This window comes from Eupeodes corollae, chromosome 3 (assembly GCF_945859685.1).
Source record: "Eupeodes corollae chromosome 3, idEupCoro1.1, whole genome shotgun sequence".
In the NCBI taxonomy this organism is placed as follows: Eukaryota; Metazoa; Arthropoda; class Insecta; order Diptera; family Syrphidae; genus Eupeodes; species Eupeodes corollae.
The window spans coordinates 37,406,813-37,431,065 of record NC_079149.1 but is presented as its reverse complement, the minus strand read 5'-3'; the positions used below and the strand labels follow the sequence as shown (position 1 = coordinate 37,431,065).

The window sequence follows — 24,253 nt, the reverse complement described above, 5'->3', positions numbered from 1 at the left end:
CAGTAGATTGTATATCTTACCTGACTTCTAAGACTGCCAGGACTTTCATGCTTAGCCCATAATTTCGAGGAATTTTCATCTTCAACCTCTTGGATGCGGGATAGATTTCCAGCATTGGATCTTATTAGATGATAGTCTAAAGAACTATAACCACTATTTTGTTGATTCGATAGGTGAAAGTTACCGTTATTAGCTGTTGTCGGTAATAAGTTATCCGAACCCCACCACACTTTGCTGTAGCTTCGTTGAAATGGCATGTTGTTTTCTTTTTCTTTTTAATTTAAATTGTTTTGATTTTGGTAATTTAAAGTTTTTGATTGTCTTCCTGAAATGAAAATTAAAAAAAGAAGAAAATTACTTTTCTGCGTATTTCGAAAAATTAACTTCTTAAGAATTTTTTGTATAAATAATGTTTTATATTTATTTTATATGTGAAGTAAGAATCTCTGGTGGCACGCACGTTTGGTTTATTTTAAGTCACGTTTACACGAGAACATTGTTCTTAGAAATTCAAATGCCAACTGCTACTGGTGCGGATATACGAACATTCAACATGGCTTTGAGGAAGAATGAAGTCTTTTTTGAATTAAAATGAAAAATAAGAAAAAAAAGTTTCAGACAAGCGATGACAAAGCAAGCATTTGTACGGCTTCATTGTGTGTGAGCAATTAGGGGTGAACGGTGGCGTATGTGGAATGTCTATAGAACTAATTTTCTTAGGGAAAATATTTTGTTTTCATTTTTCTTGGAATGGTTACAGAGAAGCTTAAGATATATTTAATTTGATAAAATGGTGCAAACATAGATATCACTCCTAGCTTAGATAAAAATGCCTGGAATTTATTTATTCAATTACAAATTATTGCTCTTCAAATATCTTGAATCGATATTGGAGTATTGTCATAGAGCTTATCTTTCACCTTATCTCCAAAGAAAAAGGTGTTAAATGGTAAGATGACATTGGTCAACTTTGATCACCTCTTCATCTCCAAGTCAGGTAACTTTTCTTAAAAAACTCCAATTGTTTCGTTGCTTTCCACAAGACTCATTTTCGAAATGAAATTATAAGGATTATGAAGATCTTTATCAATCGTTATTAGGTTTCCCAAGACGACAATTCTACTTATTGAAGGTGCATACGAGGTGAAAATGCGGATCATGACCAACGAATTCACGACGTTGTTAAATTTTAAAAGCATTAACCAATTTTATGGAATGCTTGATTTGGAAGATCGACGAATAAACCACAATCTTGGGTTTTTGTCAACACGACGGGCTAGCAGACATATAAAAGAATGCAATAAAAAGATTGCATTCGTTGAATTAATTGGAATTCAAATTTTTGCAATCATAAATCATTTGAACTTAAAAAGACTCAAACAACTTGTTCTGCAATCATTTGACTTCAATTTAAGCCAACTGGGACGATCTAAATGAATTCTTCAGGAATTTTAACTGCTAACAAATTTAATTCTTTGTGGAACGAGAAATTTTATCCCAAATAGGGTGAAATCTATCAAACCCAAAGAGAACTCATCGTTTGATTCGAGCTGTAAGGAGGTTATAAGGTTCAGAGATGTAAGTTTCCGTTGTTATAAAGCCAACCCGACTGAAGAAAACCGGAATAAACTCAAACAAGCTAGAAAGACGTGTAATGGTCATATTCGACGAACCAAATTTTTGTATGATCAGAAATTAAGGCAAAAATACTACAATGTCCTAAAGGTAGTAAAAATGTCTGGTCATTTGTAAAAAACGACGAAACATCACGTCATCCTCGGTTCCAATGCTCGTCCACAATGACACTCAATAAGTAAGCTCGATTGATAAAGCCAATTTGCTTGCAGAACAGTTTGCTGTTAATTCGACGCTACCGGAAAGTGTCATGAGTCCCCCTGTTCTTGAGAGCTTAAATGATTCTATGGGACGAATCTTCTTTCGCACTCATGCAGTTGCAAGAGTACTGAAAGACCTTGACATACACAAATCCGCTGGCCACTTATAGTATCTCCCCAATTGTTCTGAAGAGGTGTTCTTCAACGACAGCAAAACCACTACGTAAACTATTCCATCTTTCCTACTCTACAGGTCTCTTTCCGAGCGGGTGGAAAATAACATTTGTCCAGCCTGTCCCTAAAAAAGGCGAATCATCCTCTCCCTCTAACTATCGTCCAATAGCACTCACGTCCCTTCTTTCCAAGTTCATGGAAACGCTGATTAATTATCAAAATCAAAAAAATCAAATCAAATGGTGTGGCGCAACAGTCCGTTATGAACCAGGGCCTAGTGACTTACAACTCTCAACCATTCCTGTGTGCGAGTACTGTTGTCAGGAATGGAAGGGACCTACAATTTTAGGCCGAATCCGAACGGCTAGTTTGAGAAAGCACTTTTTCATGACAAGAATTACTCTTGAAGGATTTGTCAATTCCTCGCAAGAGGCAGTACCCGCGAAAACTATTTTTTTAAATTAAGGTGGCACAGGCAGGGATTGAACCCAAGACCCCTTGCATGACAGTCCAACGCACTAACCATCATGCAATGGGTACTACTACTATTAATTATCAGCTAAAGAAATATCTAGAAGAACGGAAGCTTCTTAATGACCGACAGTATGGCTTTCGTAGCAATAGGTCCACTGGTGATCTCATGGTCTATCTCACCGAACAGTGGAACAAATCTTTACATCGTTTTGGAGAAAGTAAGATTATTCAATTTGATATTTCAAAAGCATTAAATAGAGTTTGGCATCAAGCTCCCTTATCGAAAATGCGTGCTTTTGGTATTGATGAATCTCTTCTTCGTTGGATTAGAAGTTACCTTTCTAACTGTTCAATACAACTTGTATTGGATGGTTAAAAGTCTGAAATTCATAAAATAAATGCTGGGGTTCCCCAGGGCTCCGTTTTGTCTCCGACTCTCTTCCTTATATTCATAAATGATCTTATGTCTGTCACTTCTAATCCATTAACTTTTTTCGCCGACGACATGACAGTACCCTCACCTCATAGCTTCTCATACTCGTTTCTTGATTCACATCCTTGTCCTTCGGATATGGAACTTCAACGGCAGCGTATGATAAGCTCATTAAATTCCGATCTTCACAGCATTGGTTCGAAAACTCAATGCTGTCTTGAGTGCATGGGATTAAAAAAAATAATAATAATTGATTGCTTCCGTCAAAAATCAGTTTATGACAATTGGTTTGCAATTTTAGAATTTTTGTGGAGTGAAATTTCATTTAAGAATGAAAAGACTTGAAGTGAATTCAAAGAATGCATGAAGTTTAAAACGATTGCAATCAATTGATTGCATTCTCTTTTTTTATGGTCAAATTATTGGTGATTGCAAAAGTTGAAATACCAACACTTAGTTGAAATCAGTAAATGCAATCCTTATTTGAATTCAATTATTGATTTCAATCTCAAAACATTGTATTGTAAGAGGGCAGCTGAAATGTTTTCATTTGTTACTAACCACAGGGTTCCGATTTTTCCACATTTATTTGCTGACCAAAAGGGAAAGGATCCAAAAGTCTTTGGAACATGACTTCGAAGCATAACTTTATAACCATTTTTGTAGTGAATTTACTTGTCAAATGTCATAATATGTCAACTTTAAAAGTGACAGCTGTCCAAATAGCAGGCTCTTGAAAATAAAACTTCTTATTGCAAAACCCTTTATACTCATTTAATGTATTGAATTTATTTCATCTAAAGGACTTTTTATCAGGAATTTTAAAATAAATTTTCTCACCAATTTATCCAATTATCCAATTATAAATAATTTTCAATTTATACTGAAAACAATGCCAGTGTAATCGTTTTCCAAGAAATTTGAGGAATAAATTTAGTAGAATTTAAAGTTTTAAGATACTTTTATTTTATATTCTCACAAACCATTTTCTGATACTTTTTATTAACGATAAATTGACTAAAATGGATTTTATCATTATAACCGAAAATTCCAAATACAAAATTATGGATTCTATAGTTGAAAAATAAAGTTTTAGTTTTAGAATGTCATATTTCTGGTTTATTACCATCTTTATGTCAATACTTAATTAAAATCTTTGGTTGAATTTTTGACTTTAATTCTGTTAATTAGAAGAGTTTCGCAATTGATAGTTCAATAGTTCAAAAATTCGATTGCTTAAGCTATGTTCTTTAACCTTTGAATCTATATTTGAACATCTTTTGACATAATTTTAACTTGATGAAGTTTTCTCTCGAATTGAACAAAAATAGTTTTCATCTTTCATTTAATTCTACTTTTTGTTTATCAAAGAGTTTAAAATTTTATACGGGATTTAATTGAATGTATTTTCTCAGAAAATATACCAAGAAATAATATTACTATAAAATGTCCCTAACCCAACTTATTCAAATAAAGTGTTTTGGTTCTGGTCGAAGGATACAATTTTAATTATTATTACTTCTCTTAAGTGCAATGTGCAATGGGTAGGGTAGACAAATACCCTTAAGTACCTTATACACTGCAAAGGCTTTCAAATTATTATTTAACTTAACTATGCGCAACTATACAGAAGTCAATATACTACTACTACAATTTATCCAAATTAATCCATGCCTAAGTTGAAGAATAATTTTCTAATTAACTTATATTTGCCTCTTTTGCGTCTATTAGCCCTTAGAGATGCACATTAATAGTTTCATTTCCAAATGGCCAAAATAATCCAATCTTGTTTAAAATTTCATTACCAGAAAAATCTTTCTTATTTTTTCTATCTATTTTTTTCTTTTATTTTTAGTCTTTGTTCTTTCTCTTCCTCTTTATCTGTCGTTTCTGGCCACAAAATCGTTTTACTCAAGAGGTTTTGTAGATGGGTATATTATAGATAGACTTTGTACCTAGGTATATATTTAAGAACTGAATGAATTGGTATGGGAAGAGCCAGAAGAAAGAGAGTGTACCTAATGTATAGTGTATATTTTCTCATGTCTGTCTATTGTTTTTGTATCTAATAGCATCATGGTATAACATAAAGGATAACATCTCTAAATTTGTTCGTATTTATAGGGTGTTTTTTTCTTATATAGTAACAACAAAAGTAAGGTGCGGAATACCTATGCCGTAATAGTTGGCCCTAGATGGTTTATGAGTACATATTGAGGACGCTAACCAATAGCGTCCTGAAAGAACGTCAAAAATTTTAATAAAAAAATATCTGATAAAGATAGGATATCGCCTTTTATGGCAAGATGACCCAACAAGCAAAATAAATATCAACGGTAACATACAGAACTGCTTCAGCATCATTATTATCTGTGAAACCATTACTAGAGATAGCTAAAAAATGTTCTGAGGAAAAGGAATGGTTGAAGAAAATAGGAAGTGAAGACTTCTATATGGACGACTTGATGACTCAATAAAACAAGGCTGAATGATACAAAAATATATAAGAAAGTATTTTCCAGCATTGGACTTTCATTTGCCAAAATCAATGAAAAAAATCCGGCTCGAAGGACCAATGCAAATAATTTTGAGCTGAAATAACAACACACAAGAAAACAAACGCTTCCTTTATTTCTTTCCAAAATTAAGTTTATTGGTCCTTCGAGCCGGATTTATTTTCAACCGACGACGCACGATGACCTTAGACACCCTGTGCATTAAACTTTTTGCTGCTATTATTTTATTCTGATGTTAGGGAGGTAAAAGAGGATCTTCTGGTTCTGCATTTTCCTCCTTTTACAGTTGTTGATTCCTCGTTTTGATTATCTTTTCTTTGTTGGTTAGCTAAATGTACTTTTGTGGCTTCTATGTTTGGTATTTGTAATGTTACTATACATGTTAAGATAGGTACATATATATCTTTAAGGTTAGGTTAGGTTATGGTAGGGTATAGGTATATGTATGTTTGCATCTTTTAAATTGCATTTTGCACGTTTACTATGCGGTATACGAGTTTTTGATGTGCATATCTGTCTATTCAAAGGACAACATACTATATCGTATTTCGGTTAAGATGAAATGACAAGAAAATCCAATAAAAAAATTGAAAAAAAAACGTTATAAACAGGTAATGCATTCAGTTTTTTTGTCATTAGGTGAGCACAATTTTTTTTACCATTTAATGGCATTTTTTGTGACCAAAATTTTCAAATGACTTGGTCAAAGCTAGGTTGCTTTTGAATTTAGATTTTATTTTTGTTTGATCATTCAAAAGAAATCGCGTTTAAGAAATTTCTTACATTTAGGTACAAGTAATGCTCTTGTCATTGTCATTCTTCAGATACCGTCCATCCACAACGTTTGAAAATTGAAGAACAAAGTTCTGTCTTACTTCTTCAGTTTAAGCTCTGAAATATAAAAAAAATCCCCGACTTTTAAAGATATCTTATTATGCTCTGCTCATATTATTATCAGAAAGATTTTATATAGCTTATAGTTACCCTCAATAAATTACCTACCTAACACTGAAAGAATTTTTCAAATCAAGCTAGCAGTTCTTGAGATTAGCGCATTCAAACACGCAAACAAACAAACAAACAAGCTCTTTATAATGTTAGTATTGAATATTTGTAAATACATGTTGCGCAACTTTGAGCCTAAACACAATTCAAGTATCAATTTACTGTTCTCCATTACAATTCTCAAAAGACTGATGGAAATTAAGCGACACAATTAATTCAAATTTATAAACGCACAAATGCAATTAATTTTCTGTAAAAGCTATCTATTGTCTATTGTCCGACTTGAAACTTGACCAAAAAGGTCCATCGAACCATGAATTTTAGATTCAACAAACCCCCCTATATGCATAGTTCATACAAAACATAGTGTGTTATCGCCATTGTCACAATTAGACATCAGACAGAGTTTCAAACATAATTCAGTCGTTAACACTTTATCGTTTTGTGAAAGCCCAGTGTTTCCGGTTTCTATCTCTTTCGCTCCTTCTCATAGAAGGTACAATATTGTCAGTGGAGAGAAATGTACTCATATACATTATAAATATGCATATAAACAATTTAGTGCAACAATACTGTGTGTTGCAAACCAGAAACACACCTTTGGTGCTATCGGAGCTCAATGACTAATTTTGACCATTTAAGGTGATGTTACACCGTCAATTATATTGTTATTTTCTATAGATGTCAAAGCTTTATGGGTGGCATAAATATACGAGTAGTAGGTAAACTATAACGCTGTAAATTTAATGTGGACATTAAACAGTGAGTATAATATTCAGGTGTTCTGTGTACTGAGAGAAAGATAGAGACAGACCTGCAGCTTTATGGAATGATCTTTCTATATATCCTCTGATGTGCTTAGCTTCCACCAAACACAATAGACACTGACTAAAATTGCTTATTTAACTGTTTTACTGTCCGACTTGTCCCGACCGTAAAATATCTACATATGGACATTGTATGATTATAGGTATTATTAGACTGCATGGTTTGCAACTGGATTTGTATTACATTGGTCATCGTCCATCCGTTCGTCCGAATGGGTATATTCATTGCTATAAGCTACATACAATGCGGGAGTACAAGACCGCATAATGGGGTTCAATTGTATCTTTGCGAGTTGATACATATCTATACATACATTAGACTGATTCAAAAAAAAAAATTAAATTTATATAGACCTTTGATAACTTTTAAACGAGTACACTTACTAGAAAATACGTTGAGACCTTTTTTAAAGGCCTTTCAAATTTCTTTAAGAAAAGGTTTCACTCGTGCTTTAAATATGACAAGTTTTTAAGTTCTTAACCGAAGAAAAGAAGCCAGAAGATACAATACCATTTTCATTGAAAATTTAAGAATACGATGAAAGATTTCTTAAGAGTTATCAATTCACTAAGCTCCAACTAAAAAGCTAGTTGCATTGAAAATTCAAGACATTTTAGTTAAGTTTTGAAACAGGCTAATATCTACATTGGTAGTCATAAACTTCCCAACTTCCCTTTATTACAATGTATCATATTGTTGAATTCAGTTTTGTTGCCCCGTGTTATTTCAAATAGATGTTTGACCATATGGAAGCTTATCACTTTGTAGATGTTTGAATGTATATTATTATAGCAAACATATCTACTTAAAATAGTGAAATAGCGCATCAGTGGCCTTCTTCAGCTTCTGTTCTGTTTTAGGTTGGTCAGTTTGTAGTAGCAGCAGGAGGTAAGGCAAGGCAATGCAACCACATTATTACACGTGAGTTACCTGGAGAAAACAGTCCATGAATGATGTGATGATGGTCTAAATATATAGTGTGTGGTTGTTGAATTAGATTTCTAACATTCCTTAGAAAATGTTAATTTTGGTTGATGCTACGTGTAGGTATTCTCGCAACAAGAAGTTCTAAGTGTACCTTCCCTCAATACACATTATACTCGTACAGTTAAGAATAAATTTACGGTTCTGTTGAATAGAAAACATATCTATACATAAACACTGACATTTATATACTTAATGCAATGATTAACTAACACAAATGGTTTTTGGTTAAATGTGGGCTTCATGACTAGACTCCTATAGCTAGGTGTGGTTAACCAAGAATGAAATTTCAAATGTAATTTGGGTATATAGAAAAACAGATCTTTCATCTTATAGAAAGTGCAGAGCCTTGGGCGGGTTTTAATAAGGTATAAATTGTTAAGTTAGATTATAAATGTGAATGGAAGCAGTTTATGGTCAACTTTAATGTTATTGATGTGTTAATTATTATTATCAAACAGCAGGTATAGACACGATTTTACCATTTCAATAGGAAATCCCGTAAATAATTTAAATTAACTGAATTTTAAGAGTGCTTTTTTGGAATAGTATTTCGTAACCATTTTAAAAATTCGTTCACACTTTTAAAAAAATCCAACAATCCTAAATCTTTTGGAAAAATTAAAAAAAATTGTCATAAAAGCGATAAAACTATTACCGAGACTTTTTATCGCTTGAAGATGATGTCTCTTGTTGTCTTATCAAAGTTTTATCGAAAAGACAATTGCCTCTCAATCCATTTAACATGAACACTCGCACTTTCAAAACATCCATTTTTTTACCCTAAATCCGCTATTGCGAACATACCGTCAAGTGTAGAGATTTTGTTTTCAAACGCACACCACGAATGTACAATGCTTTACAAAACACTATTTCTCTTACTCATCAACTATCTATTGATAAGTGACACTTAAAAAAAGGTGTGTTCATTGAATATAATTATTTTGAAAGGAAAATAAAAATATCAAATATTTTATGAAATTGATCGGATTGTATAATTTGTACACTGAGACGTATACGTAACTTTTTTAAATGTTGCTTTAAGTTTATTATGAATTTTTTTAGAAGCGACATATTTTGACGTTTCATTACTTTTAACATACTCATAGTTGACAGCTAAAAAAAAAACAAGTGTACTGTCTTTCAAAAAAACAGTACACAACATTATGCTACACATTTAAAGCTACAAAAAATCTTCAATTAATAAAACACAAAACCGATTAAAAAAATTCCTCATACGCCTCAGTGAACAATTTTTTTGCACAGTCCTGAAAATTCTCAATAAGGTAGTGATTATAGTAGGAATATGAATAATCTCCTTAAACAAATTGAACTGAACAAGTTTCCTTAAAGAATTATATAAGTTTATACACTAAGTTACAAAAAAAGTGACCCAGTCATACTTTTTGATGTGTTGTTATTATTTGCAGAGATTTTTTTGTTTAGGTGTATATTTGTGTGTTTTTCGATTTTTCTTATCACATTATTGCATTATATTGAGGAAAGACGTAACTTTATCATTTTTCTATAAAGTCGCCAGGGCGCTGTGTTATGCCCTTAGTCACAGAGAACACGCAAAGTTCCCACAATTATCCAATTCCTATGAATCTTCGAAAAATACAAATGCTGGATTTAGTTGGGGATGGACGAAGTGCTCAGTATGCCGCTGTTATGATCGGAAAACCGGAGACGTCGGTAAGAGAAGCCATTCAAAGATACAGAAAAACCAACTCCTGCAACCAGAGGAAAGGCTCAGGTCGCCCCAGAGCAAACTTCGGCAAGGGATGATCGATATTTGGTGCTTCAAAGCCAAACAGCGGTTGAGCTGTCTCATAGACTTCGATCCGTAGGGGAGAGCTGTGAATGCCCAAACGGTGAGACCCCGATTAGTGGATAGTGCAAGGCAGATAATCCTGCGCCCTGTGCAAGATTTGTAGAAAGCGCCCCTTTTTTAAATTTTCACACATAAACTGATACACACGCCTTTCCAACATTACCGAGGAGGTAGACTCTCAATTTTTTTTTATTGAGGTATCCCCAGTAGGTCTAAACTATGAACTAAAACACAGCGAAGAAATGAGCAGAGGGGAAACATTTATACTTGAAAACTTACTTTTCTGGTCTTACATTTTGCAAATTCAGAAATGAGAACATCAAAGTCTTAAGAATTTTTTCAATTGACATTAAGATAAGCTTAAGATAATTTTTAGTAATTTTAAGTTTAGAAAAACTACGTTCTCCTGAAGCTACCGTGACCGGGATTGTGTTAAGGATTTTTAGAGCAATTCATAACTTCGGAGAAAAATCTTCAAGGTTTCAACTAAAATTAAAATTTAACACATCTCATCTTGAGCTTTGTGGTGTAACAAGCTACGATATTATGGTTAACTCTTGAAACAATTCTTCTCTATCTAAATCTTTAAAACTACCTAATGCTAAAACATTCTGAAAATTCGCTTATGTTACTTAAAAATGAAAAATTGATACTATACGTATTAAGCTGTTCAAACCTTTTTATAATTGATTAAATTTCCGAGAGTAGCCTGAGAGTAAGAAGACCTGCTCGTGTACCAAGACTCACTTTACAGCCCAATCGTAGTCGGATGGAATTTGCTTAACTTTACCAATATTGGACCGAGGCCGACTGGGGTAGAGTTCTTTTCACAGATGAGTGACGGTTTTGTCTGCGCTCAACAGATGGACGTAGCAGAATGTGGAAACGATCAGGTGAAAGATACTCTTCGGAAACGGTTGTCCAGCTCGTCATGGTGTGGACTGGAATTTCCATGCACGAAAAAAGCGAGCTGTGGATCATCGGAAGGATCGGTAAACTCCAGTTACTACATCAACAACATTCTTAAGGAATATGTGGTTCCTTTCGCACCATTTATTGGAGACAATTTCTTGATAATGCAGGACAACGCTAGACCACACATTGCTAGGTGCGTTTCCGACTACTTACAAGAAGTGGATATCGATGTAATGGTTTGGCCTGCGATGAGCCCTAATATAAATCCCATCGAACATCTTTGGGATCTGCTGGGAAAAATGATAAGGAGGCAACTCGCCCTTCCAGAAACACTCCATGAGCTGGGATCTGCACTAGTGGGAAAATTTGGACGATACCATCGTAACAAACCTCATCCAAGGTTTGTCCAGGCGAATTAAAGCTTTATTAGATGTCCGTGGAGGAAGTACCCACAATTGAAGAAACAAGACTAGTTTAAAAAAATGTAAAATGTCAAGTTATGAAGTTTTTGCTTATTTTCCTTAATTTATGGTTTATTGCTAACTTTTTCCTATTTTTTCGTTTTATTTTACATGAATGACTTACTTTTGTTGTTAATAAACAGAACTTTACCAGAAAAACGTTTATTTGTTTAAGATACTTCAAAATGTTGCAAAATTTTAGGTTCGCCACTTTTTTTGTAACTCAGTGTAGTTAAATAAAACCCGAGTCCTTTCCGCCAGATAATTCAAAGCGAAATCACAAATTATATCAGAAATGGCTGACAAAAACACTCTACTGTACGTTTAAGTCACTCTCATCTTGAGTCAAGATTAGATATTATTAAGAAAACCATTGCAGAAACATGTTAACAAGTTTATTGACTTGAGTAGTTAACAAATAAATATTGCTTTAGAAAACGGTCGTTTATAATAAAACTGGTGAAACAGGATCGATATCTTACTCTTTTTTAAATGTTTAGTGCCACACTTCAAAAGAATGCAATCTTTTTTGAATGTAATCTTTAGGGGAATGCACATTCTTTTGCATTCTTAAGTAAAATTTCACTACACACTTTTAAAATTTGTATTGTAAAATCTTATTTTATGACACCGAAAATTCGTCAGGGAGGTGTACGGGATAAATTAGATTGGATTGTATTGTGAAATTTCATTAAAGAATGCAAAGGCTTTAATAAAATGCAAAGTCTCAAATGATTGCATCACAATTTAACATGATTACACGCTTTTTAAGGTCAAATAAATGGTTCTTGCAAAAATTACAGTCCAATCTTAAAGTGAAATCCATAAATGCAAAGATCAACGTTTTTGAATGAATGCATCATTTGTTAGCCTTGTACGTGATATAAAACATTAAATTACAAGAGACAAAAATTCAACACTATAGTAACTTATCAACCATTTATTATAAATGAAATTGCATGCAATTGCTTATTTAGTTAGTTTTAAACATGCATAGTGTATTTTTGTACACAATGTAAATTTAATAATACATTCAAAACACGGTGTCTATTTTTTGGATCCATTCCAAGAATCAATATGGTTGTAATTTTTGTTTTTAACTGATTTTTTATTAACTTCCCATAGGAAGTTATTTTGATTTTAAAATGTCGTATCATTAAAATTATTAAGCTACCTTTTCGTGTTAATGTTTTTGTTTTGAAAAAAATAAATAGGGAAGCATTCCAAAATTACAGAGAAAACATATTTTTTATGTTAAATTTAACTGTCATAGCAACATAGCAAAGCATAGGTCCTCGTCCTACCTTTAAAAAAAATAACATAGGTACTTTATTTGAATATGAAATTCCATCCAAGTTATATATCGTTATGGTTTGGTTTTCACTAGGTACTTATTATTTTTTTTAACTTATTTTTGAAACTGATATAAAAACAAACAAAAAAGTTTTAAAAAAATGTTAATACTTCAAATACTCTAGTGTGATAATATTAAAATTCCACATAACTTTTTATTAATATTATACCCATATGACTTGGTATGAGGGAGTGTGTGTGTATTGGATATGTGTCCTACATACTCTATACTCATAATAACAAAGAGTATCAAAACAAACACAAAAAATATCAAAATATTTCAATCCTGATATATTTATAACTTAAACACAAAAACCAACCCTAAGTTTTCCACAAAAATTTCAACAATATATTTGTATTTTATTTTTGTTTTTGAATGCCTTTATTTTTCTGATACTATGCTATAGGTATGCTCTACAACAGGCCGTTCGTCGGCCCATTCTGTCATCAGCTTAAGCTATCACGGAATATTGCATAGGTGATTATATTATGTTTCATTGTCCACTGCACATACCACTAAGCTAAATGGTATCGAATTAAAATTTCCTCATACGCTATATGCGGTATAATGTACATAATATTTTAACTATAGGGTTGCCGTTTGTTATTATCGATCTGTCACATTTCTGCCAAGGGTTTGATCTACAAAAGTCAAGACAAGACAAAACAAAATAAGAAATTGTCGAAGCTTTAAACCTTCTTCGCCAAATTTTATCAATATTGATATTTTTTACGAGCTAAAATTCTAATTTAATTGGGCTGTAGGTATCATTATTTTTTATTTACCAAAAATGTATGCAACAGTAAGTTTGGATTTCTGAAATTAATGTATGTAAACTTTAATCAATTGTTTGTCTAATTTTTTAAGTTTATATTAGCAAAAATGAAAAAGTTAAAAAAGTACGTATACGCCAGAGTATACCACAATAGCTTTTTTCTTTTAATGTACTTATAAGGGGTTATCCATTTTGTGGTTTCAAAAGTAAAGGCCTGGACTTCGACATCTGTCAAACTTAGTTGTTGAACCATTTTTTTTTCAGTTGAAATTATGACATTTACGAAAATGGACTATCGCACAACGAATAAACATTTTTAAGGCCTACTACAAAAATGGTTATTCTACCACCGCCACATATCGTGCTTTAAGAGGAGATTATGACAAGCAATTTGCAAGGAATTTGGTGAAGAAATTTGAAGAGACTAGATTAGATACAGAAATTGTATGGCCTGTGCAAGTGAAAGTGTTGCCGGAGACCTGAAAGTGTCGATTCCTTGTTGTTCTCAAGAATTAGGACTGTCTTACGACACATTATGGTTTTTTTTTCCATTTGGACCTACACCTACATCTGGGGTTTTGAGGATCCTCAAGTAATTAAAGGGAGGTTTTTACATCCACAAAAAGTCACTGTTTGGTGTGCTCTTAGGTCTGGAGGAGTGATTCGAACTTACTTCTTCGAAAACGAGACAATGGAACGAGTGTCACCGTCAATTTGTTATGATCATATGATAACAGACTTTTTGTACCTTTTATTGAAAAATACGACTTGGAAAATATGTGGTTTCAACAAGATGGTGCCACATGCCAAACAAGTCTAGCGAATATGGTTTTATTGCGAGAGGCATTTCCTGGCCGCTTAATTTATATTCTTGGCGATATCAGCTGGCCACCAAGATCATGCGATTTGACACCTCTGGACTTTTTTTTTTGGTCTCAAAAGACCGTGTTTATAGAGATAGACCTTTAACTCTTAAGCAGTTAAAAACAAGCATTCGTCAAGCTACAGTTGAGATACCGCCCATTACGTGTCAAAAAGTGGTCGAAAATAACCTCAAAAGAATCGATGCTTGCAACAATTTGCGTTATGGTCAATTTAATGATGTAGTCTTTCACACATAATGTCCACGTTCAAAGTTTATATTCAAAAAGAAATATCATAAAAAAACATGTTTTATATATGTTTTATTTACATTTAACGTTGAAACCGCAAAATGGATAACCCTCTATACACTTTTGACGTGTGTTTTGTTTCACTTAGTAAATGTCAAAAAAAAATGACAAAAAAAATTGTAATTTGTAAACTCTGGTAGCTCTGTCTTCGTGTCACATTCACAATAGTGCACTCTGCAGTCAACACTTGTGCAATATGCTTGCGCTCATAATGTATTGACTCAATTTGGTTAACGGTCGATAGAACTTAAATGGATCTAAAGTTTTTTTTTAAATTCTTTCTTTGTGTTTAGTTATTGTTGTTGTTATTTTTGTATTATTTAACATTCACCTTTTTTGTCATATTTTCTATCGGTAGCCATTGTTCAAGTTATTATCATGGAATTTGCCTGACTATCGTTTTTTTGTTTTTTTGGATGATGAGTACTCGTATTAAAATTCCTAACACGTTCGTTGGTCTCATTTTTGGAAGTTGGGTGATAGAGGTTGAGGTTTCATAAAATATAGTGATACAATAGTTTGAAAAGTTATGACGACCATTTTTAAACACCCACCACCTTCAAGAGTCATCAATTGTTAGTCAGAAAAAAAAACTACATTGATTCACAAAGGTTATTATCCGTTTCCAATTTCAGGTACCTACTTAAAATGTTTATGTCTAAACTAGCTGCACCCGTTGTATTAGTCGCATGTAGATAACATCATGTTAGCAAAATAGTGAGCCAACTTCTAAAGATAATTATATGTTGTCGCATACTAAGCTAATGTTATATAAATGGCCTAACTTAATCTGAAAGAATTTTTCAAATCAGACTAGTAGTTCCTGAGATTAGCGCCGTCAAACAAACAAACAAGCAGACAAACAAACAAACAACAAAACTTTTCGTATTGTCCGTTTCCAATTTGGGTATACTCAGGTATCTACTTGAGATGTTTATGTATAAACTAGCTGCACCCGTTGCATTAGTCGCATGCAGATAACATCTTGTAAGCATAAACGGGTTATAGTCAGCCAACTTCTAAAGATTATTATATGCTGTCACATACTAAGTGTGATGTTACATAAATGGGCTAACTTAGTCTGTAAGAATTTTTCAGATGCGACTAGTAGTTCCTGAGATTAGCGCCTTCAAACAAACAAACAAGCAGACAAACAAACAACAAAACTTTTCGGCTTTATAATATTGGTAAAGATTTCGTGTTTTTATTTATAGGTAATGGACTGATGGTGTATATTGTTTTAGTCAACATCATCACTTTTTGGTTAGCATCCTAATTCAGTTTTATTTGTTTTTATTGAATTTTTTGTTCATCTACTTTTTCTTACTTAATCCTAATCACTGATGATCATTGAAAGTAATTAAGGGATGACCCAGAAATAAAAAAAAAAATACAATAACTTTTCTGTTTTTATTTTTTTTATTTCCTGTTCCTGTCAACCAGAGAGGCTAAAAGTGTGATACAAAACTTATTTCCTATCCTAAGTTTATCTGAACATTTATCCTGTTGGCTGATGGTGTGACTTGTATAAAGGACTATCTTGATGATAATGATGATGATGAGGGCGGACGCTTTTAGTTTCAGCAATCAAACAAAAATTACCCCCATCCTAAAACACAGATACTACACACACAACTAAAGAAATGTTTATTCTCTTTGTTTGTGTGTGTTTTTTTGTATATGAATGTGAAAGAAGGTATATATGTATAGGTACGTTGTTTGTGGATAATCACTTTTAATGATCCACATAATTAGGCTAAGACGTGGTGGCACTACTGATGATGCTTCTCTCTATGGTTGGGGATGGGGTGGTTTTGGTTCCTATAACAACATCCTAGCTAACAGTTTCCAGCTCCTATAGCTCCCAGAAACATGGAACTTGACGGATTTAATTAAAAATTCAAATTGTCGTTAGAATAATTATTATTTCCACTTAAGTGGATTATGCCGTATGGATGACGACGATGATGATGATGATGGGGTTTATTTTGTATACCTATGTATTTGCATGTCTATATATGAATAAAGGTACATAGGTATGTGTTTATAGGAAGGTATATTGTCTTAAGTATTTAATATTAAACATTAAGGATAGTGTTTCATCGTTTAATACCTACTTGTTATAAATGTGGAACGTGTTTCAATAGACATTTGATGACAGTTCATTGACTTTGATATTAAAACCAAGAAGTGTCTTCCCGGAATTTGCTCTTTGCAATCGGAAGTAAGTTGGTTTAGTAGAAAATCTTTACGACCTACTTAAGATGTACCTACTTGAAATATCTCAATTAATTGGACAGGTGTTGTAATGGCATAGAGATTAAAATCAGCTTTTAAGGGACTTATAATTTAACAAAAACAAGGAAAATCATAACAATTGTCGTTTCTTCACCAGAAAAATATCGTATATATATTTTAAGGTTTTTAAGTCAAATTTGACCTCAGGTTGAACTCAATTAAATTGTATTGCATCTAAATATGTTCTACGTCGATACAAATTTTGAAATTTGTTGCTTTCAAATAAGGTAAAAGGGGGCTAGTTTGGTAATTTTGTTCTTCTTTACTTAAAGCTTCATAAGTATCCAAGTATTCTTTCAATACAAATAAAGACTCATCTTATATCGATGATTTCTAAGACGCTAGTTAAAATCTTCAGTTTTTAAACAGCCCAAAATTTTGGGGCCTTAGGTTGGCATCACTGGAATTTGACACCTTTTTTCTCACTAGTCATTTGAAATGTCAAAATTTGTTTGGACCAGTTTAATATTTCAAGATTTTAGAAAATTTCCGTATTCTTAGAAACATATTTCTCACTTTTTCAGTTAGAAATCTTAAACACGGATTTTTATAATTCTTTGCTCGTAGCGTGTTCTATAAGGTCTGAATAAAGTGAACTTGAAGTAAAAAGCTGAGCGCTGCTGACTTAATTGGCGTTTTTCTTTTTTAGTTCAGAGCAGAGCTCGAACTGTCAAAAAAAATAATTGTTTCTTTTTGAGCTCTGATCGTTTAGAGCTTCGAATTCGTGTTTCTTTTTTAGTTCTGAACGTGTTCAGAGCACTCTCTGTGAGCTCAGAATAAACAGAGTAAACGGAGTAAAATGCTGAACACAAACAATTTGATATTTGAAAGCCGGGAAATTAAAAAAATCATTGTGAAAACAATAAAAATGGCGGAAGAGGCTAGTTGCTTTAGTGTAGAAGGAAAGATAATGTAGACAAAACTAACTGCATATAGCATTTTTATGAATCAAATTTATTTCAGGAGTCAAATGGACCAACTCTATGACTGTTTTATTAATTAATTTGATTACAGAAAATTTTGAACGCCTTCAAACAGACGACATTTAAAATCATTACAGTTTAGTGCTCAAGTTGTTTCATAATTAAATCAGAAGGCTCTGAACATACTCTGCTCAGAACTCTACCCTACTCCACTCTGCTTGCTCACTCTGCTCAGAGCTCAGCTTTGAACTAAAAAAGAAAAGCGCCAAATGTTTGTTTCGTAAGGTGTTAAAATGACAGAAAGCAATTTCTAAAACTTTTGACTCTTCTCAAGTGTGTTTCATAAATAAATGGAACATTTTGTCAAATTCTGCTTAGAGCTTACTTGATAACGAAATAAAGGTTCTTGATGACATTTGGAACGAAAAATGCTATAAACACTAAATTATAGTTCGTTGCCCATTTTAAGGTACAAACTGTTGAATTTCATTGAAAAATATGTAGCTTTCAAAACAAATCTTCTTGTTTTTTAACGTATTAAATATATACAAAATTTACAAAACTAAACCTGCACTGTTTTGTTTTCGCAAAAAAAGTAAAGAGACTTATACCAAAAAGAGTCTCTGTTACACAAAACCGAATCTAATCCAAAGTGTTTGAATTTGAATGACACAGAAGCTTGCCAAAGTTTCGTGTGGCCTTCACGTCTCCTGGGACAAGGTTGTATCGATAATTGGAAAGGGCATGATTTAAATCGTGCAAATTAGGTAACATTAAGTGTCAAAGCTAAAAAAATCAAGCTTTAAACTTTTGGATAAACTTATATGGATGTTTTTTAGAGATATATAACTTTAAGTTCGCAACAACTATTGTAACAAGCACCTATTTTGCCAGCTGTCAAGTCTTTTATGGCTAAAACACAAACACGCTTTAGCTTCGGCTTTGCTAGGAATTCAATGCATGCTATCATAATGAAGCTTTGACCTCACGTTTCGTAAGAAAAAGAACGTAATGTGACTCCAAACGGAAGCTCTAGTTCAAATTTGATGAACATATTTTGCTTTGTCTGACAGCTCAATAGCTGTTGAACATTTGCTTTGTCTGTAACAGTTGTAAAAAAAAAAAGTTAACAAACAAAATACATTTACCTACTGTTAGAGGAATTCCCGTCGGGTATTAGGTATAGACTGTGTAAGCTACTTTAATTGTTTTCAAATAAATTTTTTTTTACTGCACGGAAAATCAAAACAAGCTTTTGAGAAAAAAATAACAACAACCTCGAAGCTGCCCCATCGTAATGCAGAATGGCAGACGAAGAAGCGTGTTTGTGTTTTAGCCATTGGCTGCGTTCAATCTCGGACAGATAGCGTATCTGGATACCTTTTTGAAAGTGTTCTACGTGTAAGATAACAGCTGATTAAAAACAGCTGAGATGTCAATAAAAGAATCCAAAGGTATCCAAGAATTTCTGCGGTATGTAGGTATCTGACAGATCAGCTTATTCAGCACATGGTTGAATTTCAATAAACTTGAAAATTGATTTCAGCTTCATGTATTTGTTGGTAAACAAAAGGATAGAAAATGTTAGTTGAAGTTGTATTTGATATGTTCTGTACATAATAGACGATTAAGAAGCTATTTGCCTCCGAATTTTAGAAGGTAATTATGCGCCCATGTTCCGAATTTCGATCGAAAGTGAATTGAAATCACTTTTCAATTTCACGTGAAATGAAATTGCATGTTCTTTAATTCGATCGAATTCGAAAACTTCGAAATTGCTTCGAACTGTCAGAACTGAAGAATCATACAATTTTATTTTGTTTCTGAAGTAAAATGTTTGCTGTTTTGAAGATGGATGCAATATTATTATCAATTTTAAGTGAAAAAAGAAAGAAGAATTCAAGAGATTAAATAAGAAAGAAAAAAATATACTGGATTTGCTGACACATTTTACTTGTGTGAAAATTATGTAGAATTGTTCTAATAAATTAAGTTATTTTAGTTAAAGCAAATATGCTTTTTTATATGTTCTAAGAGAGATAGAACTTTTTATAATACCTTCTTCAATTCAAAACTTGCTGCAACCCTCCAAATTCCTAGCAAAAGGAAGCTTTCAAAGATCAATTCACAAAATTAAAAAATGTGATTTGAATGCGTTCGAAAAATGGAACAAACCGAAATACAGAACATCCATTTGCATGTTCGAAAATCCAATTCACGATAACGAATTGTGGAACACCCAAATTCACTTTCGCAAAGTGTATTCCCAATAAGTGAAATGCAGAACATGGGCAATGATCTATTTTTTAAACTTCAAAATTAACTTACTTTGTTTACCAGGACAATTTTGACTTCGAAGCTTAAATGTTTCTCTGATCTTTGTGAACAGCTGAAAGTTTTTTTTTATTTTTTGACAGCTATCCAACTCGTTCAACAAGGTATCTAAAATTTCACCTATCCAAGATACCCTATCTAACACGAGATTGAACGCAGCCAATGGGTGTTTAGAGGTATATAACTTTAAGTTCGCAACAAATATTGCAACTATTGCCCATTTTGTCAGCTATTAAGTATGTTATGCCTGAAACACAAACCGGCTTCAGCTTCGGCTTTTTTGCACTGCACGAAAAATCAAACAAAAACTTTTGAGACAGAATGCTAATAAGAGAAGTGCCATTGTAGAAATGTCATATTGGAAATGTCATTCAAAGGAACCTCAAAGCGGGCCCATCGAAACCGACGCTGAAGCGTGTTTGTGTTTCAGCCATTAAGGTTGGTTTGTCATTTCAACATCAATACACTGGCGCAAATTTATTTTGAAAACCATGGTTCTTGTTTCTTAGTTAGCGGTCAATTGATTGCACTCAAATGATTGAAGAAAAAATGATTGCAGTGTTTTTATGACCAAATTATAAGTCATTGCTTATTTTGAAGTCCTAATCTTTAGATGAAATCAATTAATGCAATCTTCAAGTTCAATTCATTAAATGAGTTTTAAAGATTGCATTCTTCTTTTTTATTCCATTTCTATTCCTCTAAAAACAAACACCCTTTATTAACCTGTGCTGTTTGTAAACGTAACAAAACCAAATTCTGAAGAAGTAATACAATGCTGTTTATAGAATTTCAGGTACCTATAGAATACATTTTAAAACTTGGCACTCTACTTTATTTCCTATCGTTATTAACTTAACTTTTTCAAATAAATTTTGCAACATTTTCAAGCGAATTTTCATTTTTCGATGACCCAAATATACCATCATAAAGCTTACAAGGTCTGTCTAAGCTTTTTATGTTTATTGTTGCTCATTAATTGCAGCAATATAAAACCATTTAAAGTTCAATAATATTTAATGTTCTTGTCAACTTTCAGCAATATTTTCAATTTTTTGTTTTCATTTTGATAGTTATAATATTTTTTGTCTGCTTTTGTTTTATTTAATTTGTTCTCGTTGATATTTTCGCCAAGTTGGCAGCAAACATAAATATATACGTCATTTTATCCAGCAATGCTACATACATATATAGATATGAACTTTTATTCGTTTGTCCTCTCTTTATGAAAAAATCGAATTGGTATAAAGTTGATGACTACGACAAAGGATTCTGATGATGGTGATGGTTATGGTTACGAAATCAAAATAAAAAAAAACTATATGAATGTATGTATACCTCTGCCATCGATATTGGCATCAATCAACCATAAATTAACAATCGTTATTTATTTTTGTATGTCCCCGAACACCCTACTCACGCTATTCCATAATTCCAATCCAACGCAATGTAACTTTGACATGGAAAGGATATCATATAAAATATCAGTACGATTCTACGAGTACTACAATATATCTACTATAGTGGCACAAATAGCTTTTGAATAAAATTTAAAACAACACTCGTAAAAAATATATGGAATATACGTTACTTATGTACATTATCCTGGCACGTACGTACGTATATCCAATCCATCCTTTCCTTATGGAATGATGATGCTGATATTCAACAAGAATAACAATCAGATTCGAGCCATGAGAGTGGAGGTAGTGGGTGGTATGAGTTGTTTTGAAAAGTCCATTCAATTGATTATTTGTATTTATCAAACTAAAGGGTTTGTGAACCAAATAAAGAACTCAAGAGTACTCAATTGAAGTAAGTCATTACGTTCCCATGCTCTGTCAAGAACAAATGAATCAATTCAAAGAAGCTTTGGTAATAGCTCGCGGGTTACTTCACCTACATGGCGGATTTTAATATACCTAGTTGCCATAATTTATAGCAAATATAAAAGAAATCTGTTATGAAAGAAGCCACACAAACACCCTTTCTAAGAAATAAAGACAAATTAAATCACAAAAAAAAATATGGATCAAAAAAGTTTTAAAAGTTCGAAAAGAACTTTTGTTTACTTTTTCTGTTTAATTTTAATTCGAAAATAATGAGCGTATGGTATTTTCTTCCTACACTACACTTGAGTTTTAATTGCTTATTTAATGTGTTATTGTTATCGGAAATAATTTTCTTTTATTATAATTCTTCACCATAGTCATTTATTTTATTATTCTCAACCTATACATGAGCGGATTAAGGAGAGACCTTTTTATACTCCATACAAAAGAATAAGTAAATGTTGGAATTCACTGAGGGTATCCTTTTCAAAAAAGCTACTTTAAGCCATTAACCTACTCTGAAGTTTTACTATAGTAACTAACTTATGTCATTAGTTTATCCATCACATTCCTTGACCAAACAATATAAATTTGATCTATTTTTAATATAGCTTATTAAATACGCTCCTGATATCACAGCTGCAAAAAAATGTATACTTAAACGAAATTATTATGAATTGTCATCGTCCTTGTCGTTAAATATTGAAAATGAATAATGATGAACGCAAAATAAATAATATTACAATATTAATTTAAGAGAAGTATAATTACTGAATGGCAGGATATATAAATACATACATACTCAAAAAAAATATGATTAATATTATAGATGCCAAGGCAATTTTAAGGCCATGCCAATGGGATGAAAAGAAAACGCTGCTGTTGCTGCTGCGCTGATTGAAAAATGATCATAAATTTTCTTTTTATGCATACTAAGGTATTGTTTTATTAATATTATAATTATTATTATACGACACAACTGCCAGAAGGTTAATCGGAGAAAGTTTGTCACTGACAGGTAAATGGGGATGTAGAATCGAAGTAGAGAGAAGGTTATTAGGATAAAATAAATATTTCCAATTAGTTTAAGTTCTGGGAAATAATAGAATAGGTAGCAAGTTTGTATTCGATTAGAACGAGAACAAGAATTCTAAATATCAGTTGATTAATCAAAGGTTTAAAAAAAAAACCCTAATTAAATCATTTACACAGACTATGGTTCTGGTCCAATTTTTTTCCGGAACTTTTTTCTCTATAAAAGAGAGTATCTATTTTATCAACAAACGATTGAGTTATGTAGAAAAATACATTTCCCACGAACCCAAGTCTATGACTAAAATTGGAAACTCGTATATTTTAAATTCTAAATGTTCTCTATTGCCCAATGAACGTTTTGGCATAGACGAAAAGAGAAATTGTGCTATTAGTTTTTTTTTACCCAAGCGCCAATTAAAAGCCTGGTAAGACAGTACCGCAGGTAGTTGAGTTCAACAAAATCTAACACGGTTATCCTATTTTAGGTCCGAGGCCAAAGTCACATAGACGTAAATGAAAGAACAGACAAGTTGAACAAAAACGGATCACTGCTTCATCGCATTTAATAGTACTGATTAATAGAAATTAGATCAAATCAATTTGAAAATTCAAAACAATTTCCTCGAAACTGCAAGCAGAAAGTAGTTACTTCCTTTTACAACAAAGCAAGTCTCTATTATCACTATTGACTGGTATCCTAACAGGTCACAACTCAATGCATACCCAGATAACCATCATCGTGTTTATTTGCACGATGTGACGACAAGAAGACAGAAGAGGATACATTTTACTGTCCCCGCGAATGCCTTAACTTTCTTTTAACCAAAAAGGTCAAGAATATTAAAATGCTCTCAGGGAGGCAACCCTGACCAAAATCAACCCCATCCTTCCTTCCACAAACTTCCACTTTTCCTAATTCTGTTCATATCCTGGGGAGAACAATGGATTCACAAGGATTAGCTTTTTTGCAATTGCTAATACATCTTCCCGTAAAACCTAACATAAGCTTACATGGCTTTTTATTTGTATCAGGAATTTAGTGGGTGTGTTTTAGACGCAATGTTTCCAAGA

The 24,253-nt window shown here is 32.6% G+C and overlaps 1 protein-coding gene across 2 annotated transcripts in view; it reads right to left on the bottom strand.

Moving 5' to 3' along the window:
• The window catches only part of LOC129949414 (uncharacterized), a 54,320-nt gene that overhangs the window by 4,446 nt on the left and 25,621 nt on the right, over positions 1-24,253 (bottom strand). Inside the window, exons 1-2 of one of the 2 annotated variants that reach the window (XM_056060860.1) lie at positions 461-579; positions 21-325 (exon numbers count right to left, since the gene is read on the bottom strand). In XM_056060860.1, the coding sequence (XP_055916835.1) occupies positions 21-257 (237 nt within the window). In that variant the 5' untranslated portion in view covers positions 258-325; positions 461-579. Of the gene's footprint in view, positions 1-20; positions 326-460; positions 580-24,253 lie in introns of those variants that run through there. The other variant, XM_056060859.1, reaches the window with a different exon arrangement.